This window comes from Episyrphus balteatus, chromosome 1, assembly GCF_945859705.1.
Source record: "Episyrphus balteatus chromosome 1, idEpiBalt1.1, whole genome shotgun sequence".
NCBI lineage: Eukaryota > Metazoa > Arthropoda > Insecta > Diptera > Syrphidae > Episyrphus > Episyrphus balteatus.
Window position 1 is genome coordinate 36,103,131 of NC_079134.1, and position 22,669 is coordinate 36,125,799.

The 22,669-nt window shown below is 31.6% G+C and overlaps 1 protein-coding gene and 1 long non-coding RNA gene across 3 annotated transcripts in view; one reads left to right on the top strand and one right to left on the bottom strand.

Moving 5' to 3' along the window:
* LOC129915456 (dynein axonemal heavy chain 7) overlaps positions 1–22,669 on the top strand; it is a 119,538-nt gene that overhangs the window by 51,099 nt on the left and 45,770 nt on the right. Inside the window, exons 20-26 of one of the 2 annotated variants that reach the window (XM_055995014.1) lie at positions 2,620–3,225; positions 3,287–3,390; positions 3,547–3,912; positions 14,399–14,686; positions 14,752–15,167; positions 15,315–15,493; positions 15,737–16,115. In XM_055995014.1, coding sequence (XP_055850989.1) covers positions 2,620–3,225; positions 3,287–3,390; positions 3,547–3,912; positions 14,399–14,686; positions 14,752–15,167; positions 15,315–15,493; positions 15,737–16,115 — 2,338 coding nt within the window. The remainder of the gene's footprint in view (positions 1–2,619; positions 3,226–3,286; positions 3,391–3,546; positions 3,913–14,398; positions 14,687–14,751; positions 15,168–15,314; positions 15,494–15,736; positions 16,116–22,669) is intronic. The other variant, XM_055995009.1, reaches the window with a different exon arrangement.
* Positions 1–22,669, bottom strand: part of LOC129915738 (uncharacterized) — a 279,418-nt gene that overhangs the window by 40,018 nt on the left and 216,731 nt on the right. The gene's annotated exons all lie outside the window — the stretch shown is intronic.

The window sequence follows — 22,669 nt, forward strand, 5'->3', positions numbered from 1 at the left end:
TATGGCAGGTACCGTTAATAATGATTTTCCAAAAAAAATTTTTTCATTAGAAGATAGACCTTGTTTTCAAACTTACATTTGAATTTTTTAAACAAAATCGTTGGAGCCGTTTTTGAGCAATTACAGCTTTACTTAAATTGGTGTATGACAAGTACCGTTATTTTTGGCCTAAAAAAATTAATTCCAAAAACCCCTCTGGAGGGTCTCCAAAAAATGCTACATACCAATTTTGAAGTCAATCGGTCCATCCGTTTAGGCTGTAGATCCTTATACAGACAGACAGACAGACGGACTTCCGGGACCAACTTTTTTGGCATTTTCTATAATCGTAATATCATGGAAAAGTGTAATCTGAACTTTTTTTAGATGTGAATTAGTGATTTCTACAAAATGGCATACCAATTTTAATTTAAATATTTTTTTTTTTAAGAAAATCGGTTTTCGGCCGATGATTCCTAAACACCCTGTAAAACAATTTTCTTGAAATTCATTGGTGTAACAGCCCTGGAAATTTCCTTCAAATTAAAAAAAAAACTGTAACGCTACCTCAATCCGTTCAAAAGTTATGATTTTTGCAACGAGATAAGTCATTTTGGACAACAGTGCGGCGTTGTTATGAAAGATGTGAAAAATCGACATTGATATCGTGCCGGCGCTTAAAGTTATAGAGGTCAAAAGGTCACGAAAATCAGTTTTTCGCATATATCTCGTGACGTGTTGCTCGAAGGTTTCAATACTGCCTATAATCTCGTAAAGGCCCTAACTACATTTTTCTTACTTCTGAGTTATAGAGGGAAACACTAAATCTAATATCGCAATTTGCATATAAAAATGAAAAAAAAGCAAAAGTACATTTTGAATTTTGTGTCTTATTTGAAGACCAAGGCTAAAAAAATAAATGAGAATAAATCAGAGACAATACCCTAACTCCAAATATGCAAACAAATCAAAAACGAAAATTTTATTATTCGAAGCCATGAATCAACACTTTTTAAATTTTATTTGTTTTCCCGAAAAAATAAAATATTTATAGTCTCTCCAGGTTTTGAACCCATACATTTTATGGTACTTCGGGAAACCAAACATAAGTTAAAATCTTAAAAAAATATATTTTTTTTTCTTCTTGCACTGGTCTGCAAGGAAATCCTCCTTTAAATAAAACTGTACTTTTCTAAAGGATTTTTATATGCTGATTCCGAATCCGAAGTCAGAATTGACCTAGCACGTCACGAATTAGATATTCCCGTCAGAAAATCTCAAAAACCCATTTTTTTGCTGTTTTCGAAGAAATATTTTGGCATAAAGTAATCTTTTTCAATTAAAATTGTTACGGTTTATGAAAGAAATTATTTTTTTCTTACAAACTGAGTTTCAATCTTCTCAATATCTCTCTTCTTCTGCGAGATATCTTAATTTACATAAGTAAGTTTATTAGGTTTGGTATATCTTACCATAAAGAAACTGATCTCTAAAAATTAATATATCTTTCTTCCTAGAACAAAAGTATACTTTTCTAATGGACTTGAGTGTGCTGATTTTGAATCCGAACTCCAAAAATTTCGATCAGCTCTGGATTTTGAGATATAGTAGTTTCTTTTTGGGATTTTCTAAAAAAAAACTTCATTTTGTGATACTTTAATGCGAATATCTTAAAATCCTGACGTGATAGAATTGTTTTGACTTCGGATTCTAACTCAACACATCAAAAACTATAAGAGGAGAAACAAATCTGAAGCTTTACAAGACATATTATCGAATGGTTTATTACAAATAAGATATTTCTAAATAGAAAAATAGTATATAAAATTACAAAACACGTAAAAAATTTTGTTTAATGTATTTTATTATGGTTTTCTTTACATATTTGACTTTTTAAATATAATGGGCATTGATATTTTACATTTTTCTTAATAAAGGTGATTTTTTTCATGTAGGATTTTCTAAAAAGTGAAGGATTTCGAAATGTCGGTTTTTTTTGTCAATTAGTATTTTAAAAAATGATTAAACATTAATGTAAAAGGACATATTATGAAGAATAAGTCCTCCAAATTTGATCTCAATGCGACAAATAGTTTTAATTTTATACAAGTTCAAATGAATCTAAAAGGGTGATTTCTTAGAAACTACCCACATTTTTCAAAAATCATTTTTACAAAAATGGTACTTGATAGAATTTTTCTGAAACCAGATTTAGATTCAGGAAAGTCTAATCTTTTATAATATCAAAAAATTATTTGAAGGAGAAAAAAAAAAGTTTAATTTTGCAGACCATCGTTATGAAACATTTGTTTTTGCTGTTAAAGATACATTTTTAATTAAAGTGTAGTTTATAGCAAATATTCAAAACGTTCTCCTTGATTTTTGTACGCATGCTAGAACTCGTTTAATGGATTCTATTGCAAATATTAATTACCGACTTCCAAAAAGGAAGTCGGTATAACTTTGGACAGAGTGAATCAATTTTGATAATTGAAAGAATTGAATACCTCCTCCTTTTTGGAAGTCGATAAAAATATAAAACCCAGTTTCGTTCCATAGAAGTCGTTTTTGTTTTTTGATAAAAATGATTATTTTCAATGTTCACTTCTAATAAAATTTCTTCTTGCAAATATTTAAAAGGTCGCCGAACAAGTAGCCAAAGTACAAAAAGACAGCGAAGCAGCAGCAAGTCAACGTGAAATAGTTAAACAAGACGAAGCTGTTGCATCCGAACAAGCTGGCAAAGCTCAAGCTATCAAAGACGAATGTGATGTTAAACTTGCCGAAGCCCTACCAATTCTAAACTCAGCATTGGCTGCCTTAAACACTCTTACAACAGCTGACATTGCTGTTGTCAAAACAATGAAAAGTCCACCAATTGGTGTGCGAATTGTCATGGAAGCAATATGCATTTTAAAAGACATCAAACCCGATCGTGTGGCAAATCCATCGGGGGTCGGTATGATTGAAGATTATTGGGGTCCATCGAAGAGGGTTCTGGGTGATATTAAATTTCTTGATAGTTTATTAAATTTCGACAAGGATAATATCGCACCGGCAATAATAAAAAAACTTCAAGATCGAATATTGACAAATGAAAATTTTGATCCGGATAAAATAAAATCAGCTTCAACAGCTTGTGAGGGTTTGTGTCGATGGGTGATTGCATTGACAAAATACGATGTAGTTGCAAAAGTTATTGCCCCAAAGAAAATCGCCCTTGCTGCTGCTGAAGCTGAATATAATGTAAGTTTAAATTTTGATATTTTTAAAGTCTAAGAAAAAAACACCCTGTTTCCACATTAAGGCAGCACAAAAACTACTCGCCGAGAAACTTGCTCAACTTGCTCGTGTCGAGGCCAGTCTGGCGGAAATTCAAAAAATGCTCGATGAACAACTGCGCCAATTTAAGTAAGTATACCTACGGCTATCAACACTCTAAAGGCCAGAGCATATACAAAAAAAGTATATCCTGTCCCTGTGATAATTTCCCACAAAAATAATAACGCTTTTTCTCCTTGATACTTATACAACACACTTTTGCTGCCTCTTCTCTCTTCTTTATAGGAGCCTTCAACTCGAACATGAATCGGTAACAAAAAAACTTAATCGTGCACAGGAACTCATTAGCGGATTGGGTGGTGAGCGCACCCGCTGGCTGGAAGCGGCACGAATCCTAGATGAAACGTACCACACCTTGACCGGGGACGTGCTCATTGCTTCCGGTGTTGTCGCATATCTGGGGCCATTCACCATCGATTTCCGTGTCAGTCAGATCCGGAAATGGGTAACGAAATGCACTTCGTTTGGCATCGTCTGCAGTCAGGACTTTCAATTACAACAAGTGCTGGGGGATGCTGTTGAAGTTCGCTCTTGGAACATCTGTGGCCTCCCAAGTGATTCGTTTTCCATTGAAAGCGCTATTATAATGAGGTAAGTGTGTGTATAAAGCATGATGATGATGATGATGGTTGGGTTTGTGTAAACTTGTGTGGCGCTTTGCTAAAAATGGAAGTTTTTTACTCTTTTTTTTTTGTCCGCTGGACTTGCAATGGACTCCAGCGGATGTAGTTGGTATGTGTTTGTGTATAGTGCGTGTGAATCCTGTTTTATTTTTACTTGCGAAATAGGTAGGTACTATATATCAAGTTATGCATTCGTACAAAAAAAAAAGTTAAAATTGCTGAAATTTGTTAGACTTTTTATATACAAATTTGTTAAATGTAGGTAAGTGAAAATAAAAAATAAAAAAATAAAAAAAAAATTGTTTGTCAAATGAAAAAAAAAAACAACTCTTTAAAGAAATTGAGCTCCAAAAAAAAGTATGCAGGGATTGGGGTCAAAATCCCGAAAACCCAAAATCCCGTAAATCGAGAATCTTGAAAACTCAAACCCGAAAAATTATATAAAATGAAAAATTTCGGTATTTAGGATTTCGGTATTCTGTTCGTCTCCCAGTTTAATTTCTTTTACAAAGATGCATTTTTAGAAAAAAAATTCAAAACCGTTAGAGCCGTTTTTTAAATCAATTTTTTAGTAGTATTTATTAATCAACAGTTAAAACCAAAATTAAAAAAAAATTCAATGTTCCGTTTTCGAAAATTCGATTTTTCAAAAAAAAAAAAAAAAAAAAAAAAATTCAAATTGTTTTTTTAAAAATCCAAAAATTACCTTTTTTCAAAATATTATTTTTGGTTTATATTTAAATTATATTAATGCTTTTATATAAAAATCCGATTGGCACCAAACTTGGCATGAAGGGGGGTTTTTGGAATTATTTTTTTTGGACCAAAAATAACGGTAGGTAGGTTAGGTACCTACGGCTAGAACGATTTTGTTAAAAGAATTCAAGTATTAGTTTTTGGGCAAGGTCTATCTTTTGATACAAAATTTTTTTCGAAAATCAATATTAACGGTATACCGGTCATAGAACCGTTTTTTTTCTAATTTGATTATCTGCCAAACTGCTAGTTCAATTTCATTGAAATTTTTCATAAAAAAGCACTTTTATAGTTTAAATATGAATTTATAATAAAATTTTGAAAAAAAAAATAATTTTTGTAGGCATTTAAAAAAAATTTAAATTTAACTTCGGTTGACCTAGTACAAAAATGAATCTATTAATCGTATGCAGCTCAAATTTGGAGGACTTATTTCTCATAACATTATCTCTCATATGACACCAAATTTGTATTTATTAATTAAAGTTTACACACATTTTAAGATACTAATTGACAAAAACATCAAAAATATTGAAATCCTGCAGTTTTTAAGGGAATTGTCAAACCTCAACGCCCGTTATATTTAAAAAGTCAAATATGTGAAGAGAACTTTAAATACATTAAAACAAATTTATACGTGTTTTGTAATTTTATATACTATTTTTCTATTTAAAAATATCTTATCTGTAATAAACCATTCGATATACAAAATAATCTAGCACGTCAGGATTTTGAGATGTAGGTACGCGTTAGAGAATTACAAAATCAAGTTTTTTTTTAGAAAATCTCAAAAAAACTACTATATCTCAAAAACGGGAGTTAATCGAAATTTTTTTGAATTTGGACTACAAATCAGCATATTAAAATCTATTAGAAAAGTATACTTTTGCTCTTGGGATAAAGAAATATGAATTTTTAATGATCAGTTTCTTTATGGTAATATATGCCAAACCTACTTAAATTTAGATATCTAAGAAAAGAAAAAAAAAAGATAAGAAAAGAGATATTGAGAGGATTGAAACTGAATTTGAAAGAAATAAAATGCACGACTGGGGTCGCACGAACTTGCTCTTAGAGTTAAAGTTGCTTAAATTTTTAAGACTTTTTATATAGAAATTTGGAAAAAAAAAATAAAATTCGTTTTTTAAAAAAAATAAAATAAAATCTGAAATTCAATTGCCCTCCAAAACAAGTATGCAGTTTTGATTGATATATTAACATGCATTTTTAGAAAAAAAATTTTCAAAATCGTTAGAGCCGTTTTTTAAAAAACTAATTTTTTATAAATAATTTTTTGGAAAAAAAGTTTAAAAATAAAATTGGTATGCCATTTTGTAGAAATCACTAATCAACATCTAAAAACAAAATTTCAAAAAAATTAAATGTCCCGTTTTCGAAAATTTGATTTTTGAAAAAAAAAATTTTCAAAATTTTTTTAAAAATCCAAAAATTATTTTTTCCAAAATTTTATTTTTGGCTTATATTTAAATTATATAAATGCTTCTTCACAAAAAGTTTCGTTGAAATCGAATAAGCAGTTTTGGAGATAACCGGATTTGAAAAAAAACGGTTCTATGGCAGGTAACGTTAATAATGATTTTCAAAAAATTTTTTTTTCATTAGAAGATAGACCTTAACTTTAAACTAACACTTGAATTTTTTAAACAAAATCGTTAGAGCCGTTTTTGAGATATTTCTATTTTACTAAAATCGGTATATGACAAGTACCGTTATTTTTGGTCCAAAAAAATTAATTCCAAAAACCCCTCTGGAGAGTCGCCAAATAACGCTGCATACCAGGTTTGACATCAATCGTTCCATCCGTGTAGGCTGTAGCTCCTTATACAGACAGACAGACTGACAGACTGACAGACTGACCGACTGACAGACTGACAGACTGACAGACTGACAGACTGACAGACTGACAGACTGACAGACTGACAGACTGACAGACTGACAGACTGACAGACTGACAGACTGACAGACTGACAGACTGACAGACTGACAGACTGACAGACTGACAGACTGACAGACTGACAGACTGACAGACTGACAGACTGACAGACTGACAGACTGACAGACTGACAGACTGACAGACTGACAGACTGACAGACTGACAGACTGACAGACTGACAGACTGACAGACTGACAGACTGACAGACTGACAGACTGACAGACTGACAGACAGACAGACAGACGGACTTCCGGGACCCACTTTTTTGGCATTGTCTACCATCGTAATGACATGGAAAAATGTTATCTCAACTTTTTTTTTTGTACGAATGCATAACTTGATATATAGTACCTATATCGCAAGTAAAAAAGTGACGTGACGAGTTTAATTGAAAAAGTTTACATTACGCCAGAGATCAGAAATAAATCTCAACCTTTTGAAAGGTTCCTTAATAAGTCTTATTTTTCATTAAAGGTCATAAAATAACCCTTATTTAAAAAAAAGACAAGTTTCGGTCCAGGTCTGAGAGAAACCTATATTTTGTATTTTTTAATGTTTCGGTCAACCAGTGATATTTATCGCTGATAGAAAAAAATAAATTTCATCTGCAAATGTATCAATTAGAACATCGGTCTCCTGAAATATTCGACATTGCGTTGGTTGTGCTTGTCGTCCCAGCAGCGACTCAAATCACATTGGAAAAAACATTTTTGTCTTTACATTTATTTTAAGCGAAATAAGAGATATAATCTTGGGTCTAAAGAACTTTTAGATTCTATTATTAGTTGAATTTAATATATAAACTAAAAAAAACATCCTTCTCATATTTATTTTTGCAAAATATGTAGAGACATTCTTGACATATTCGACATTTTTTCTTGAATTGGCCATTTATGATTTATTTTCAGCGCAAACGGTTAAAGGTTGACCTTTTCCATTTTTTTTTTGGTAAAAATCTCAACCATTAGAAATAAAAAATAAATCTCAACCGATAACCTTTATTTTTGATTTTTAAAAATAATTCTCAAACCTTAACCGAAAACCGAAACTATTTAAAGTAATGTGGTAACCCTCAGAAAGAAACCAATTGAAAATAAAGGTTGACTGTTATTTCTGATCTCTGCATTACGCCAAAATATTGCTTCTAAAACAGCAAAAAAAATGGGTTTTTGAGATTTTCTAATGGGAATATCTAAAAAACGTGTGGTGATAGGCCAATTTTGACTTTGGATTCGGAATCAGCACACAAAAATCCTTGCAGACCAATGTAATTAGTTTTTTTTTAAACGGCTTTAACGATTTCGAAATTTTTTTTTCTAAAAATCCATCTTAACAAAACAAATGAAATTGCTTACTTGTTTTGGAGGACAATTCGATTTCAGATGTTGTTTTATTCCTTTGAAAAACGATTTTTATGTTCTTTTTCAATTTTGTTTTTGTTTTTATATACGTACCTAGAATAATTACATTTACTAAATTTCTATGTGAAAAGTCCTAAAAAATTCTAGCAACTTGAACCCTAAGAGCAAGTTCGTGCGACCCAGACGTGCATTTTATTTTTGTTCGAGGGGATGATTTAGTTTTTTTTTTCTTTAATTAATTCTCGCCTTACCGCGCACAACAAACACTACATCTGCCTCACTATTTCTGCATTAACTACGCTGATGATGCCATGTAATGGTGATGGCAGTTGCAGTATAGAGGAAATAGCTACTGACACGGATGGTATATTTTCTATGCTCCTGCTGCTGCTGGATAGTGGGATGGGACATCAAAAGAATTGATTAATGTTGTACGCTAGATTAGGAAAAAAAGTGTTTCATTCCCGTCTAATTTGTCACACAGAGTGGGTTTTTTTGATTTTGCCATCCTCTCCTAAGTTTCAACCCTGCATTTGCAATATAATAGTTTACTCTACTCGCCTGGCCTGCACTTATATTTGTGTGTGGGATTATGTGATACGAATTGTTGGTGAATAACAAGGGGTGGGATTGAGATTAGGTGTTCCTGGCTATATGATGCTGTTCTCTAAGGATTCGAGGATTTTTTTTTTGTTCGCTAGTGCCGCATGCAATTCGACCCTAGAGGAATTATCCTCCGGTAATAGTTAAGCAAATGGAAATATTCCCTTCCTTTCTATTCCTATTCTTTTTTTTTTGTTTTCTTTATATGTCCAGAAGCGATTGCCGGTTTTTTTTTTTTGGAAAATAAACAAAAAATCGATTTTTGAAAAATGTCAGGGATCAGGGTTTTCTTCTTCTTCTTCTCTTTATTTATAAAAGAGGAAACTGAAAAGAGATTAATCCGAATTGTGTGCGAATAAGGGCAAATATTTGCTATTCGATGTTGTTTGTACACATGAGCTGTTTCATTTTAATAGGACACGCTCAGGTTTTGTGAAGAATTGAAAGGGGAGAACTGAAACTGTATGTAAAGAGACAACATAACCAGCTTTAGTTCTTGGTATTTTTTGAAAAAAAGAAAAAACTTTATATGTAAATATTTATCAAGTTTTAACTACTTTAACCTATGAATGTTTGTCTTATATTCAGATAAAGGAATAAGTTTAACTTAAGTAAGAAGTTAAATATATGACTCGCAGAAGGTACCTATGCCCATGAGAAAAGGTTTGTGGAAAATCAAAAGTATATAGATCAAAAGTCATTCTTGGTACAAGGTTAGGTGGAGATATGCAGGCAGCTATGGACAGGAAATGGTACAATATTATACGATTCGAATTTCAGATAATTTGAATGCTTTTTAAATTTTTTTTTTTCCTTGGGTAGGGGAAGATGGCCTCCTAAGGAAAAATTCTTTTGATTTTAGTTCAACGATTTTCCAACTTAACTCAATCTCAAAAAAATTAGGAGACAGACAGAATCCCGAAATCCAAAATCCAGAAAGACCAAAATCCAGAAAACCCTAAATCCTGAAAACCCAAAATCCCGAAAACCCAAAATCCCGGAAACCCAAGATCCCGAAAACCCAGAATTCCGGAAAACCAAAATCCCGAAAACCCAAAATCCAGAAAACCCAAAATCCCGAAAAAATAAAAAAAACTCTTCAAAACTGTGTTTCACTGAAATTTTAACTGAAACATAAAATTAAAACCAATTAAAAACAATTTAAACATACATTACATTACATTATTATAAGTTAAATATTAAAACTCATAATTCTTTTGATTTTAGTTCAACGATTTTCCAACTTAACTCAATCATTACAAAACACTGCTGAAATCATGTAAAAAAGAAATATTAACGGAATCATAAACTTAAATTGTTTTTTACGTAATAACACCTTAATTTCACACTTAGGACTGTTTTCGAAACCGAAATCCCGAAAAATTATATAAAATGAAAAATTTGCGCAAATTTTTCATTTTATATAATTTTTCGGGTTTTCGGGATTTTTGGTTTTCGGGATTCTGGGTTTTCGGGATTTCGGTTTTCGGGATTTTGTCCCCAATCCAAAAAAATTAACATTTAAACTTAATTATTATATACTTTTCAAAGTTTAATCAATAAATCTCACAAAAAGTGAGGCTTTTGATGATGCGTCCTCAGTCCAGGACCACCTCACTGCAGATCTTTAATATTTACCAAACATTTAACCACTATGCCATTTTACCCGAGTGCTAAGTAGGCTATTTTACCCGTTCGGGGTTCTTTTATTTAAGTTTAATAACGAAAACACCTCAAATAGTTCATTAAATCAATAAGAAATAATTCATGCTTAAATTGCATTAACTTCTCTCTCCGAAAGTCAGTTTTTTAAAAGATTTTTTTGTCAAAAAAATTTCACAAAATTTTTGTGAATCTACATTTTGAGATGCTGCCTGTCATATTTCAAAAAATGACTTGAAGTTGCTATAGTTTCGAATATGTCAGTGTTGTCAGATATAATAACGACTTGTATACACAAAACTTTATAATTCTGTTCGATTCAACGATTTCTAGCCAGAGGGCTATTTTAAGTTGGGGGCATTTTAGGCCACTTTCCCCTATATTGTCAACATAAAGGGCCCGAGACAAAAACGTCTTAAAAGAAGGTACCGTTATTTTCTATATTTTTTGCATTTTTCACATTATTTTCACTTGCATATTAATACATACTTTTCATGACTCTCTCATTTTGGACACAGAAATTGTTTATGCTAAAACAAAAAGAATCCGGTTCTTCGCCAAAAAGACTTCCATCTTAAATTAAGCGGTCAATTTATTTTAATAAGAAAGCCACCACAAAAAAGTGACGCCATTTTCTAACGTTCCACTCTCGCACTTTCGCAGTGCGGCAAAAAATTTCAATTCAAAATTAAAAATAAACTATTAGAGATACACAAATCTTTTATAGCTTAGCAAGCTTAGAAGGATTTTTAAAAATTCCGTCATTTAATAGGGTAAACAGGGGTAAAACGGAAAGATGAAATTTTGGCTTAAATCTAAACGAGAAGTTGTAGAAAGTTGATTTACTATAGATAGATGAAATTAATTTAAGAATAACTGCATTTAAGGAAAAATTCTAAAAAAAATTTAAACTAAGCTATAACGTTTTGTTTGAACGTTGTACACGTGTTGGGGCTATGATTAACTGATAATTTTGCGTAAAGGAAATATTTTTTGACAATTCTAAAGATGCCAGTTGAAAGATGAGAGAAAAAAAATTAGGATTTTTTTCGAAATATGAATTTTTGAAAAACACCTTGTTTTTTAGGGGTATTTTCGGGTAATTTTTGATTTTTAGCTTTTTTTTGGACCGTGTAGGTTTTGGCCTTATGCATTAATGTGCAAAAACTTGGAACCGTTTAGTGAGTTTTGCCTGAATAACGGAAGAAACAAGTTTTAAAAAAAACACGTAATGATAGACCATAACCACGACTAAATGTGTGCGAAGTTTCAATCATTTTCGTAAACACAATTTTGAGATAACGGTAAAATAATTTGAATTCAATAGGTTATAACTTTTGACCAAGAGCAGATAGAAATTGTATTAAACTTTTATGGGCATCTTGATACAATTACCTTTCATTTGGTATATCACACATAACGGTAGACTAACTACAAGCTACACAATGTTAAATCAAGAAACTTGCGAAAAACCTCAAAACACCAGTGGATCTGTTGCCCCCCGAACAGCCACCAGTGTGGGAAGTACAGTAATCTCAGTCTGGAAATTCGACATGGTTGACTTTAAAAAATTCTATTTTCTCTTGTAGGCATCTTTGAAATGAGATTGATACTTCATATGAAAGGTGAAATAATAAGCTTTCACATGGCTTAATATTTTTTATAGGTTGTCAAACAAAAAAACTGATTCCATAGCGTGTGATCATAAAAATAAATGTCTTTCTTTTGATTTTTTTAATGAAATTTGATCGAGTTAAAAAAAACTCTAGCTCTTTTTGTAGATGTCTCATAGACCTGATCGATATATATATTTTGAGCTAAGACAATAAGCTTTCAGATGGTTAAATAAAATTTTTTACAGGTTGTTAGGGAAATAAAATGCACGACTGGGGTCGCACGTACTTGCTCTTGCAGTTTAAAACACTTATATGTTAGTTTACTTGTAGATTTAATTAAGAGCTGCCTCTATATTAAGTTAAAAAAATTTTGTTGATGTTGGGGAAGAGCCGACATTTAGGTCAAAATTTTGAAAAATTTGTATGGGAGGTACACTTTTTTGACTTTTTTGAGAAAAACTAAAAATGCAGTTTTATTGCAATATTACGTCTGCAAAGTTTAATCAAAATCGTTAGAGCCGTTTTTGAGTTATTTGGTTTGAATTGAAAAATTTGTTGGGAGGTACACTTTCTAAGCGAGATATAAAAAAACAAAAAAAAACCAACTTTCAGAATTCCATAAAAATCTTCTGTACCAAATTTGAAGAAAATCCGTCCACCCGTTTAGGCTGTGGAAATGTGTACAGATGGACGTACAAACGCACAGACGTACAGACGCACGGACGGAATTGCGAGACCCACTTTTTTAGAATTCTCCATTATCGTAATGTTGGTTTTGATTAAAACCTCAATTTTTTTTTTTCGACACGAAACCAATACTTGCCCTATAGAGCAAGTAAAATGGAATTAATGACGTAAGAAAATAAAATTTCATGTGTTTTTTGCTTTTTTTTGATGAAAATGATTGTTTTCAATAAATTACACGGTGCGACACTGAAAATACACCCGAGAAATAACATAGTGTAGGCTGTTCGTATGGTCGAATAATGCATAAAAATATTTTTGTTATATTTTTGGAACCCTCCATTTTTTTTTATTTACAAAAAAACATTTTTACAGACCTTGCGGTGTAATCTATCAATATTTCAGTCATTTTTCTAACAACTTTCAATATGTTATATGTTTTTTGAAAGAGGATTTCCAGACCTTTTGAATGATGTATATAAGTCTATTGCTTAAACAAATTAAGTGTAGGTTTTTATCCCACAAATCTTGAAAAAGTGATTTTTTCCCAATTTTTTCAACTTTACCCAATTTTTTTTGCAAAATAAAACTAACAAAAAAATAAAGTAAGGTTATATTCTGAAAGAATATACATTTAGGCACAAATTGGCGTATTTTTTTATTGAATTTGAAAACTGCGGAATCGATGCTATTTTTTCGTAAATAGAAAATGTGGCTTTTCATGATTGTATGTATGTTTTTTAATTTTTGGCATTAAACGTGTAAAAAGCGATTTTTGAAAAAGTCTGAAAAAAATGACTTTTTTTACCAAGCTAAATCTTTAAAATTATAACAATTAAAAATCTAAATATATATAATTTGTTTAAGCAATAGACTTATATACATCATTCAAAAGGTCTGGAAATCCTCTTTCAAAAAACATATAACATATTGAAAGTTGTTAGAAAAATGACTGAAATATTGATAGATTACACCGCAAGGTCTGTAAAAATGGTTTTTTGTAAATAAAAAAAAAAAATGGAGGGTTCCAAAAATATAACAAAAATATTTTTATGCATTATTCGACCATACGAACAGCCTACACTATGTTATTTCTCGGGTGTATTTTTTTTTTTTTTTATTTTGTAGCACAGTGTTATTTTTATACTTTTTGCGCATTGTAAAAATTTAAAAATGATTTTATTCTTAAGAAGAAATACTTGGCTTTTAAATTCCATAATTTTTTTTGTAAGCTTGTAAGATAAAAAAATTAATATAATGATATAATAATGATAAGGTATTTTTTTTTAGCTTTTTTTTGTAAATTATGATTGTTTGAAATAAAAAAACGCTTCAATTTACTCATTTTAAACAAAAGCACAGAACCTGTTTTCTGACGACGTTTGAAAACATTAATATTACACGTTTTTAGATAAATTTTATGCGGAAATTATTTCCTTTTTAAACTTCTGGGGTCGTCTATTAAAACTTTGTTTTAATGTGTCGATTAGGTAATTATGTCCTTTTAATGGCATACATACCAATTTTTTTTTGTTTGAAAAATATTTCAAAATATTTACTTAGGTAGCTAGGATTAAAAAAAGGCTCTAACGACTTTCAATTTTTTTTTTCGTTTATGAATTTTTAAAAAGTTTGAAATTTTCAAGTTACTTATAACAAAAGAGAGAATGTATGTGTGAACCAATCGTGCATTTATTTTTTTTTAGAAATTAGTTTGGACTTAGTCAGAAGTTTCCAGCAAATCAAGTTTCTTATTTGAATGATTGCGTATCTACTCGTATAAACTTTAATTTAAAACAAAACTTATTTCTTTTTTAGAAATTCTCGCCGTTGGCCTCTAATGATAGATCCCCAAGGTCAAGCCAACAAATGGGTAAAAAACATGGAAAAAGGCAACAAACTCTGTGTAATTCGTTTAAATCAACCCGACTACACCCGAATTCTCGAAAACGCCATACAATTCGGTCTACCAGTTCTATTAGAAAACATAAACGAAGACTTGGATCCATTACTAGAGTCTATTTTGTTGAAACAACTCTTTAAACAAGGTGGAGCTTTATGTATAAAACTTGGTGATTCAATCATCGAATACAATCATGAATTCAGGTAAAATAACTTTAATGTTAGTAAAAGGTTCTTCCATATGACTAATTTTTCATCAAAAATGTCAGATTTTACATCACAACAAAGTTAAGAAATCCACATTACCTACCTGAAGTTGCCGTCAAGGTGACACTCTTAAATTTCATGATAACAACACAAGGTTTACAGGATCAGATCCTTGCCATCACTGTTGCCCGTGAACGTCCCGACTTGGAGGCTGAAAAAAACACTCTCATCGTTCAGAGTGCTGAAAATAAACGAACACTAAAAGAGACAGAAAATAAAATCCTTGAAGTTCTATCGTCAGCGGAAAATATTCTAGAGGATGAGACCGCTGTCCAAGTGCTTAGTTCCTCAAAGGCATTGGCAAACGAAATCAACGAAAAACAAGCCATCACCGAAGTCACAGAGAAACAAATCGACATTGCACGCTTGGGATACACCCCCATAGCTGCTCATTCTACAATACTATTCTTTACCATTGGTTCGTATATATCTATTTAAAAAAAAAAAAAAACGAAGCCCTCTCTTGGACGCGAACAAACAACAAACGCCTGGCCTGGACGACAGAAATTCTGTCCAGGACATGGCACAAACGAATTTTTAATTAACCAACGAAATTTACTTTCAGCCGAACTGGCAAATATCGATCCGATGTATCAGTACAGTCTCGCTTGGTTCGTGGGGCTTTATACAGCGTCAATTGACAACACGGACAAAGTGGACGATGTGACAGAAAGGATGGCGGATTTGCGGAAGCACTTTACCTACAGCTTGTACGTCAACATCTGCCGCAGTCTGTTCGAGAGGGTAAGCTAATCTATATGGACGGTTCTCTGTTTTCGTTGGGTGTGTGGATGTGGATGTGAACGGAACCTCCATATAAAGTTTTATGCGGATAGGATTTGCTGTTCGCTGTTGTTGATTTGATTCCACTTTTTTTTTTTAATTTTTGTCTTTGTTTTTTTTTTTTTCTTTATATTTATTTTTATGTTCCATCTCCCATAATTGTTACCCACACCATCTCCCCCCTTTTACCTCTCACCACCACAGGATAAGCTCCTTTTTTCGCTGATTTTGAATATAAACCTGCTAAAGTCCGAGGGTGAAATCGATAACTCTGAATGGATGTTCCTGTTGACTGGTGGCATTGGTCTCGATAATCCTTTGGCAAATCCAGCTAAATGGCTTCCGGCCAAATGTTGGGATGAGATCTGCCGACTAACAAATACATCAGCCAATTTCAAAGGAATTCGCGAACATGTACAGGATAATATTGGCCAATGGAAGGGTTATTTTGATGCAGAAAACCCCCAGGATGCTGTCATTCCATTGCCGTGGAATGAAAAATTGACGACGTTTCAAAAACTTCTCATTTTGAGGGTATTCCGTTCCGATAAATTGGTTCCGGCTGTGTTGCATTTTGTTTTAGGTAAGTAACCATACATATATTCATATATAAATATCTATCACTTTTATCTTTGCGAATAATGTATGTATGAAAAAGGATTTCTATTATATGAAATTCCTACTTTTTATTATGTGTGTGCCTGTTGACAAAAAAAAAAAAAAAAATAAAAATATCAAGATAAGACCAAAGGAGTTATGAAAGGAAGAAAATTCTTATATAAGTATCTAATGTTAATTTTCCTATCTTATGAGATGACGGGATTCACCGAGAGAAAGTGTCGGCAAGCCGCCCTATTTTATATTGTTCCATTTCTGAGACCAACTGAATGCTGGTGCGCCGGGGTTCTGAGCTCGATCAATTTATTTTAAGAGATCCTGCTGCTTGCTATACAAATAATCTGAATGAGTCCTCTTGTTGCTCACCAAGAATTGAAAACCTGCTACCTAACAGCGCTTTCAATATAGGGAGAGCAGCTTAAGGATGTCCTGATTCTGAGAGCTTTACTATGACATTGAAAGATTCACTCCCTAAAAATTGTGCTCTCTTCCTAGTCAGAGCCAGAGGACATCGACAGATAATTTAATTGCTGTAGATACTCGATACGCCTGTTTTATTAATTTGTTTTGTGTTGTTACAGTTATAACGAAGTTTCGATCAAAACAGTCAGAAATGTCAAAAACAAATATGTCTTCGAAAATTTTAGGCTTCTGCCACCGACGCACAGTGGGACGAGTGTATGGGAAAAACGGCAAAATTAATATCTCTTGTTTTAATGATTGGAAACTTATTATTTTGCCTGTTATCACTTATTACATTTAATATCTATATTATAAACTCAAAAGTACATGCAGCAACCCGCTATAAATGCCCTCTCCCCCACCTGCTATGGAAATAAAAGAGCTGAGCAGCGAACTTTTTTTTTGGAGTTCAACTTTTATTTTTTCTGATTTTTTTTTAATGTTTCTTAAGCTTTATTTTGATTTTCAGTTGCAAATTGGATTGCTTAATAAGCATCAAACTCATTATTTTTGCGGATTTCTTACTTTCAATCCACGTTTTTAAAAGATCATAATTTTTTATTGTTGGAGTTAAGCCTACAAAAACGTCAATAATTAAAAAAGAGCAAATTTGCGCAAAACTTCTTTTCATGATTTACTTAATATACATATAGAGCATCACAAAACAAGAAAAATATCAATATGAAAATTTAAGCGATTTTTAAAAACCTCACTTAAATCCGAAATTCACATTTAATAAAAAATTCATGCACTCCAGACTTCATATTAAATAAACCACGAAGTAAACACAATTTTTTATATCAAAATATGATTTATTATACCTTTATCAATATTAATATCCATGGCATAATTATTAGTTATGCGCACAATAAGATTAGCAATAAATTTAAATTATAATTTAAAAAAAACACTGTCTATGAAAAATTTCCACTAGTCACTGTTTGCCGCTCTGTAACTTTTGCACGAGTTTACAATTCCAAATAATTTTAACGCATTTAGACTAAGTACATATTTAAGATGTCCTACCAATCACTCAAAAGTACCGCTAAAATAGATGACTTTTTTATTTATTGCTATGGGTCGTCCCACTGTGCGACGGCCACCGATAAACTTAACCGATTTTCAACAAAAAAAAAAAAAAATTACTGCAATCACTTGTCTTGCTGTGGTCCTAAAAACCACCGCTGCACGTGCGGTATTTTGGTCTGAAACCTGGCCAAAAATATTTGGGCACATTTTTTGCTTCAAAAAGGTACCCAATGACTAAAAAGTTATTTGGAAGGAACATTTTCCATTTTCTTGATAAAACCCACTTAAGTGCTAACCTCCCGATTAGCCGTGAAAAAAATTATTAAAAATCAAAAAATGCACGTACAGTCTTGTGCTATAACTTTTCTTAGAGCTAGTAGTTTATTCTTTGTTTTGCTTTTTGACTCAAGTTGTTTCATTAAGTAGTTTTGATAAATTAAGTTTAGACATTTTTTTTTCTTTTTTAACTAATTCTGTATAAAATTTTGCAATATTATGGACCTTTTTGATCATTATTTAATGACATGGTAGTTTTTAGTCAAATACTAAAGAATTCATTCGAATAAATATCAAAGAAGTTCCTAAGATATTAAAAAAAAAAAAAAAACTGAAACATAATTTTTTCACGGAAACCCAGTTTCTTTTTTTTTATTTGCAATAAATTTTTTTTTTTTATTTTTAACTGAATGAACTGTGTTTTAAGAATATTGTGCCAACATTTTAGGTCGATTGGAGCTAAATTGACCAAGTTGCTTACGAAGGTTTTATTCCAGAGTTGAAAACTTTAAATCGTAACTAACGTTTTCAAAGATTATGAAACCTCAAAACTACTACAATGATTCTTTTGAAATTTGAAACACTATTTCTGTACATATTTTTAAAGGTATAGCTGGAACTACATCGAAACACAAAAGCAAAAAAACTCGGGCAAACTCTTGCAATGCAACATTGTTCCACATACCCTACAGTTTAATAATATATATGTAGGTTTGACCATGTTGCGGCGTGTTGCGCTATTTTAAAAACACTAATGTTAAAAAAAAAACGACGAAAAAATTTTTTATAAGTGTGTACTTCAAAAAAAAAAGTTGCATATACAATTAAATTTTTTTTTTAGAATACCATAAATACATTGAATGTCAATATCCATATCAAAATTTTTCACCTTAATCGCTTTTAAGTTAAAAAAAAAAAACACTTAGAAAGTTCACTTTTTTTAATAAAAATCGCAACAAAATTCGTGTTTAACCAAATAGCGCAACTAACAACTGATGGTGTGGCGAACTGGGTTGACTAATTAATACAAACGCAAAAAAAACGGAATCAAATAAATTATTTTATACCTACTAAAAATAAAAATTGCAATGGATGAAATAATATTTCTTCAAGTCTCATGGTCTTATTTAAAAGCTTGAATTTTTTACTTTGAGTTGTTGGTAAAAACATAAAAATGCACACGATAGTATCATCGCTATCTGTCAATAATTTGCACTTCATTTTTCTTTTTCACATGTTAAATTTTTTTGATACTCTCTGCTTAAATATCAATCTTTTTTTCCTTACATACTTTATTTATGTTGATTGGATCGTTATAAAGTGAAAGTTTTTTTAAGTTTCTAGCTACCATTGATTTAAAGCTTTTGTTTCAAGCTTTTTAATGGTCCAATTAACATTCATGTACATATGTCAATTACATCCTGACCAATTATCGTTTTTACAGAACGCAAAGTTTCATTCCATTTTTTTGTTCCTAAGTGTAGATAGACTTCATTAAAAAGTAGCCTGTTATGGGGCGAAAAATTGAGAAATATGATTTGTACCACGGTTTAATTCAAAATGCCGTACTGTGCGGTATAGTACGGTGACCATATTTCTGGAAGCGACACCCGGGACAGATACAAAATTCGTTGGATCGTTTTGAAAATATTGATTTTTCAAAAAAAAAAAAATTAAATTTTTTTAAATGAGTTTTCATAGTTTTTCCTTATTTTGATATCAAGATTTCCTAAACGAATTTATGGGAGCGTTTTTGTTGAAATCATTTAAGTCGTTTAGGAAATCAGAAATCAAGAAAATGGTTTTATAATAATGCCTGTTGATAACTTCTAAAAAACGGGAGAGCTGTTTTTTAACATTTTAATTTTATTTTAAATGATTTTGAAAATGTATGATCTTAAGCACAACTTTTAAGTTTTAACGTTTCCTTAAAAGTTTTGAAACTAATCTGGGTTCTTTACTCTTCCATATGTTGTTCTCTATTCGAAAACATTTTAGATGATGTAGCAACCTGACACTCTAATTTATTTGTCCAGGCTATTTTTCTTGCAGCAAAAGTTTTTTGACTTTGGAGGCTTTGAAAAATTTTCGTTTTGCTTCAGAAGCGTACTAGGCTTAATGCTTTATCCGAAAAATTAGACGGATGGTCACCGTAGGTATATATACAATGTTCTGCGGACTCTGCAACAATTCTGCCTATGCCTTTTCTGGATCTTAAGAGTAAATTATTTGTTTGGCCTTATTATAGGTGGGCCAATTTTTTCTAAATACTGAGCAACTGGTCAAGCTTAACCACTTTCTATTCGCTTGCCTTGCCAATCCTTGCTTGGCCAGTTCATGTGGGTCATGTTGCCTTCAAAACCACTGTTGCCTGGAATCCAAATAAGAGTGACCCTGAGGCTTCTGATAAACGTCCTTCTCTGCACTGTTGAACCAATTAAGAGGCTTAAAATCTATCTTCCCTGTTTTTTTTCTTAAATAAAAGATAACACTGGTTGGCAAAAAAAAGTCGGGAGCACAAATTTTGTTAGGTGATTTTAATTGACTTTAGTGTGCTGAATTCAAAACTGTTTACACATTTTTTTTCTATGCATCACGTCTAATTTTTCAGGTACCTATACTCATCATTTTTTCGCTATAAACTCCCAAAAACTAATTTTCAGTTTAGTTCTTTTTTATGTTTAGTCAAAATTATATATATATTTCCGTAATATGTTGCTTTTTTTAAGTCCAAATCCGAAGACACAAACTCGAATTTGGTTCAAAAAACCATTTATTACCTACTTTGAAATAAAAAAACAAGCAAGATATTTATCATAATTTTTTTTCAATGTCTTTGAGAATAAAAAATAAATACCTTAAGGACGTTTTAATATGGCATTTTCAGATTGCATTAGTAGTTTTGCAAAAAATAACTTAACGGTGATGTTATTCGACGTCAAATGTACCAAACAAACGAGTTTTTGACCTGTTAATATTCAAGTATTTCGAAAACGTGAAGTGCCAGTAAAATTTTGACTTCGGATTCGGACTTAGAACACAAAAATCATTTCGAAAAGTAGGGTTTGGTTCAAGCTATATTTTTGTTGCCGACCAGTGTAACCATACAGTTTTTAACAATTTTTAACAATATTCATGTTATGAAGGCAGTAGTAAGTAGGTATCAAAAACAGATGAAGGTACCTATTTAGTTTTTTGTTTCAATATTTCAATTCAATGACATAGAAAGCAATATGGTCGCTTTCTTGACCGGTTTTTAAATGTTTATCTTCTAGCTCAAAAAAGTGTTCAGAATGACTAAAAGGCACTTTACACTAGAAGACAATGTTCAGATTTTGCCGGTGAGCTGAGCGCTGAGGTATCGTATAGGGAATATAGTTATTTTCGATTTAGGTTGTAAACGGACGGAGATATTGAAGTTTTAAGTCGTTAATGTAGCTGATGTAGTTGATGTAGCTCGACAAGAAAAAGGCTCCAGTTTCGTTTAATTAGCACAACTCGTAGGCCAGATGTTTACTTTATTCAAAGCCAAGTAGATCATCTTGTGCTTTACCTCTGTTGACGCATTTTAAACAATGTGTATTTTCTAAACTTCTCTCCTTTAGCACGGGTATGATAAAGTCTTCCTTTTCAATGATCGCCAAGGATTCAGTTATAGCAGGACATTGTAGAAAGTATTTTTTATTTTATTTTTTGCATTGGGGCAAGTGGGGCGGTGCCCCGGGGCCCCCAACACGCCAGGGCCCTGTAAGGAGACAATGTAGAGAAGGCAACTGGTTATAAAAGTATCGAAGCAAAAAGATAAGATACTTGAAATGAATCACTTCGGACACAAGAGAGACAAATTATATTTTTCAGTGAATTGTTAGCCAGCCACATAATATTTCAAAAAAAAAAGTATTACCTTAGGGGTCTCAAAAAAATAAATCGCTTTTTTGACAGAAAAATTACATATATTATCTTGGGGCCCCAAAAAATATTACTTACATAATTTTAGCGACCAACAAATGATAGGTACATCAGGGGTCCCAAAAAAAAAAAATAAGTGGGCGTATACGTACTTTTTTATTTGTTCTTATTTTCTATATCAAAGGGGCCCCAAAAATTTAGTCTTGCCCCGGGGCCCCCACAAATCAACGTACGCCCCTGAGTGAGACATCAAAAAAGGACTGTTTAAGCTCTATTCATAACTAAAAACTAAAAGGACCAATTGATGTCAATCTTGGTATGTACCAATATTTGGCGATTCCCCAGAGGGGTTTTTGGAATTAATTTTTTTTTACCAAAAACAACGGTACTTGTCATATACCGATTTAAGTAAAATTGAAATTGCTCAAAAACGGCTCCAACGATTTTGTTTAAAAAATTAAAATGTAAGTTTTAAGACAAAGTCGATCTTCAAATGAAAAAAAATTTGTTCGAAAATCATTATATGCGGTACCTGCCAAAGAACCGGTTTTTTTTTAAATCCGATTTGCTCCGTAACTACTAATTCGATCTCAACAAAACTTTTTGTGAAGAAGCATTTACATAATTTCAATATAAACCAAAAATAAAATTTCGAAAAAAATAATATTTGGATTTTTAAAAAAATTTTGAAAATTTTCTTTTCAAAAATCAAATTTTCGAAAACGGGATATACATTTTTTGTGAAATTTTGTTTTTAGGTGTTGATTAGTGATTTCTACAAAATGGCATACCAATTTTATTTTAAAACTTTTTTTCCAAAAAATTATTTATAAAAAATTAGTC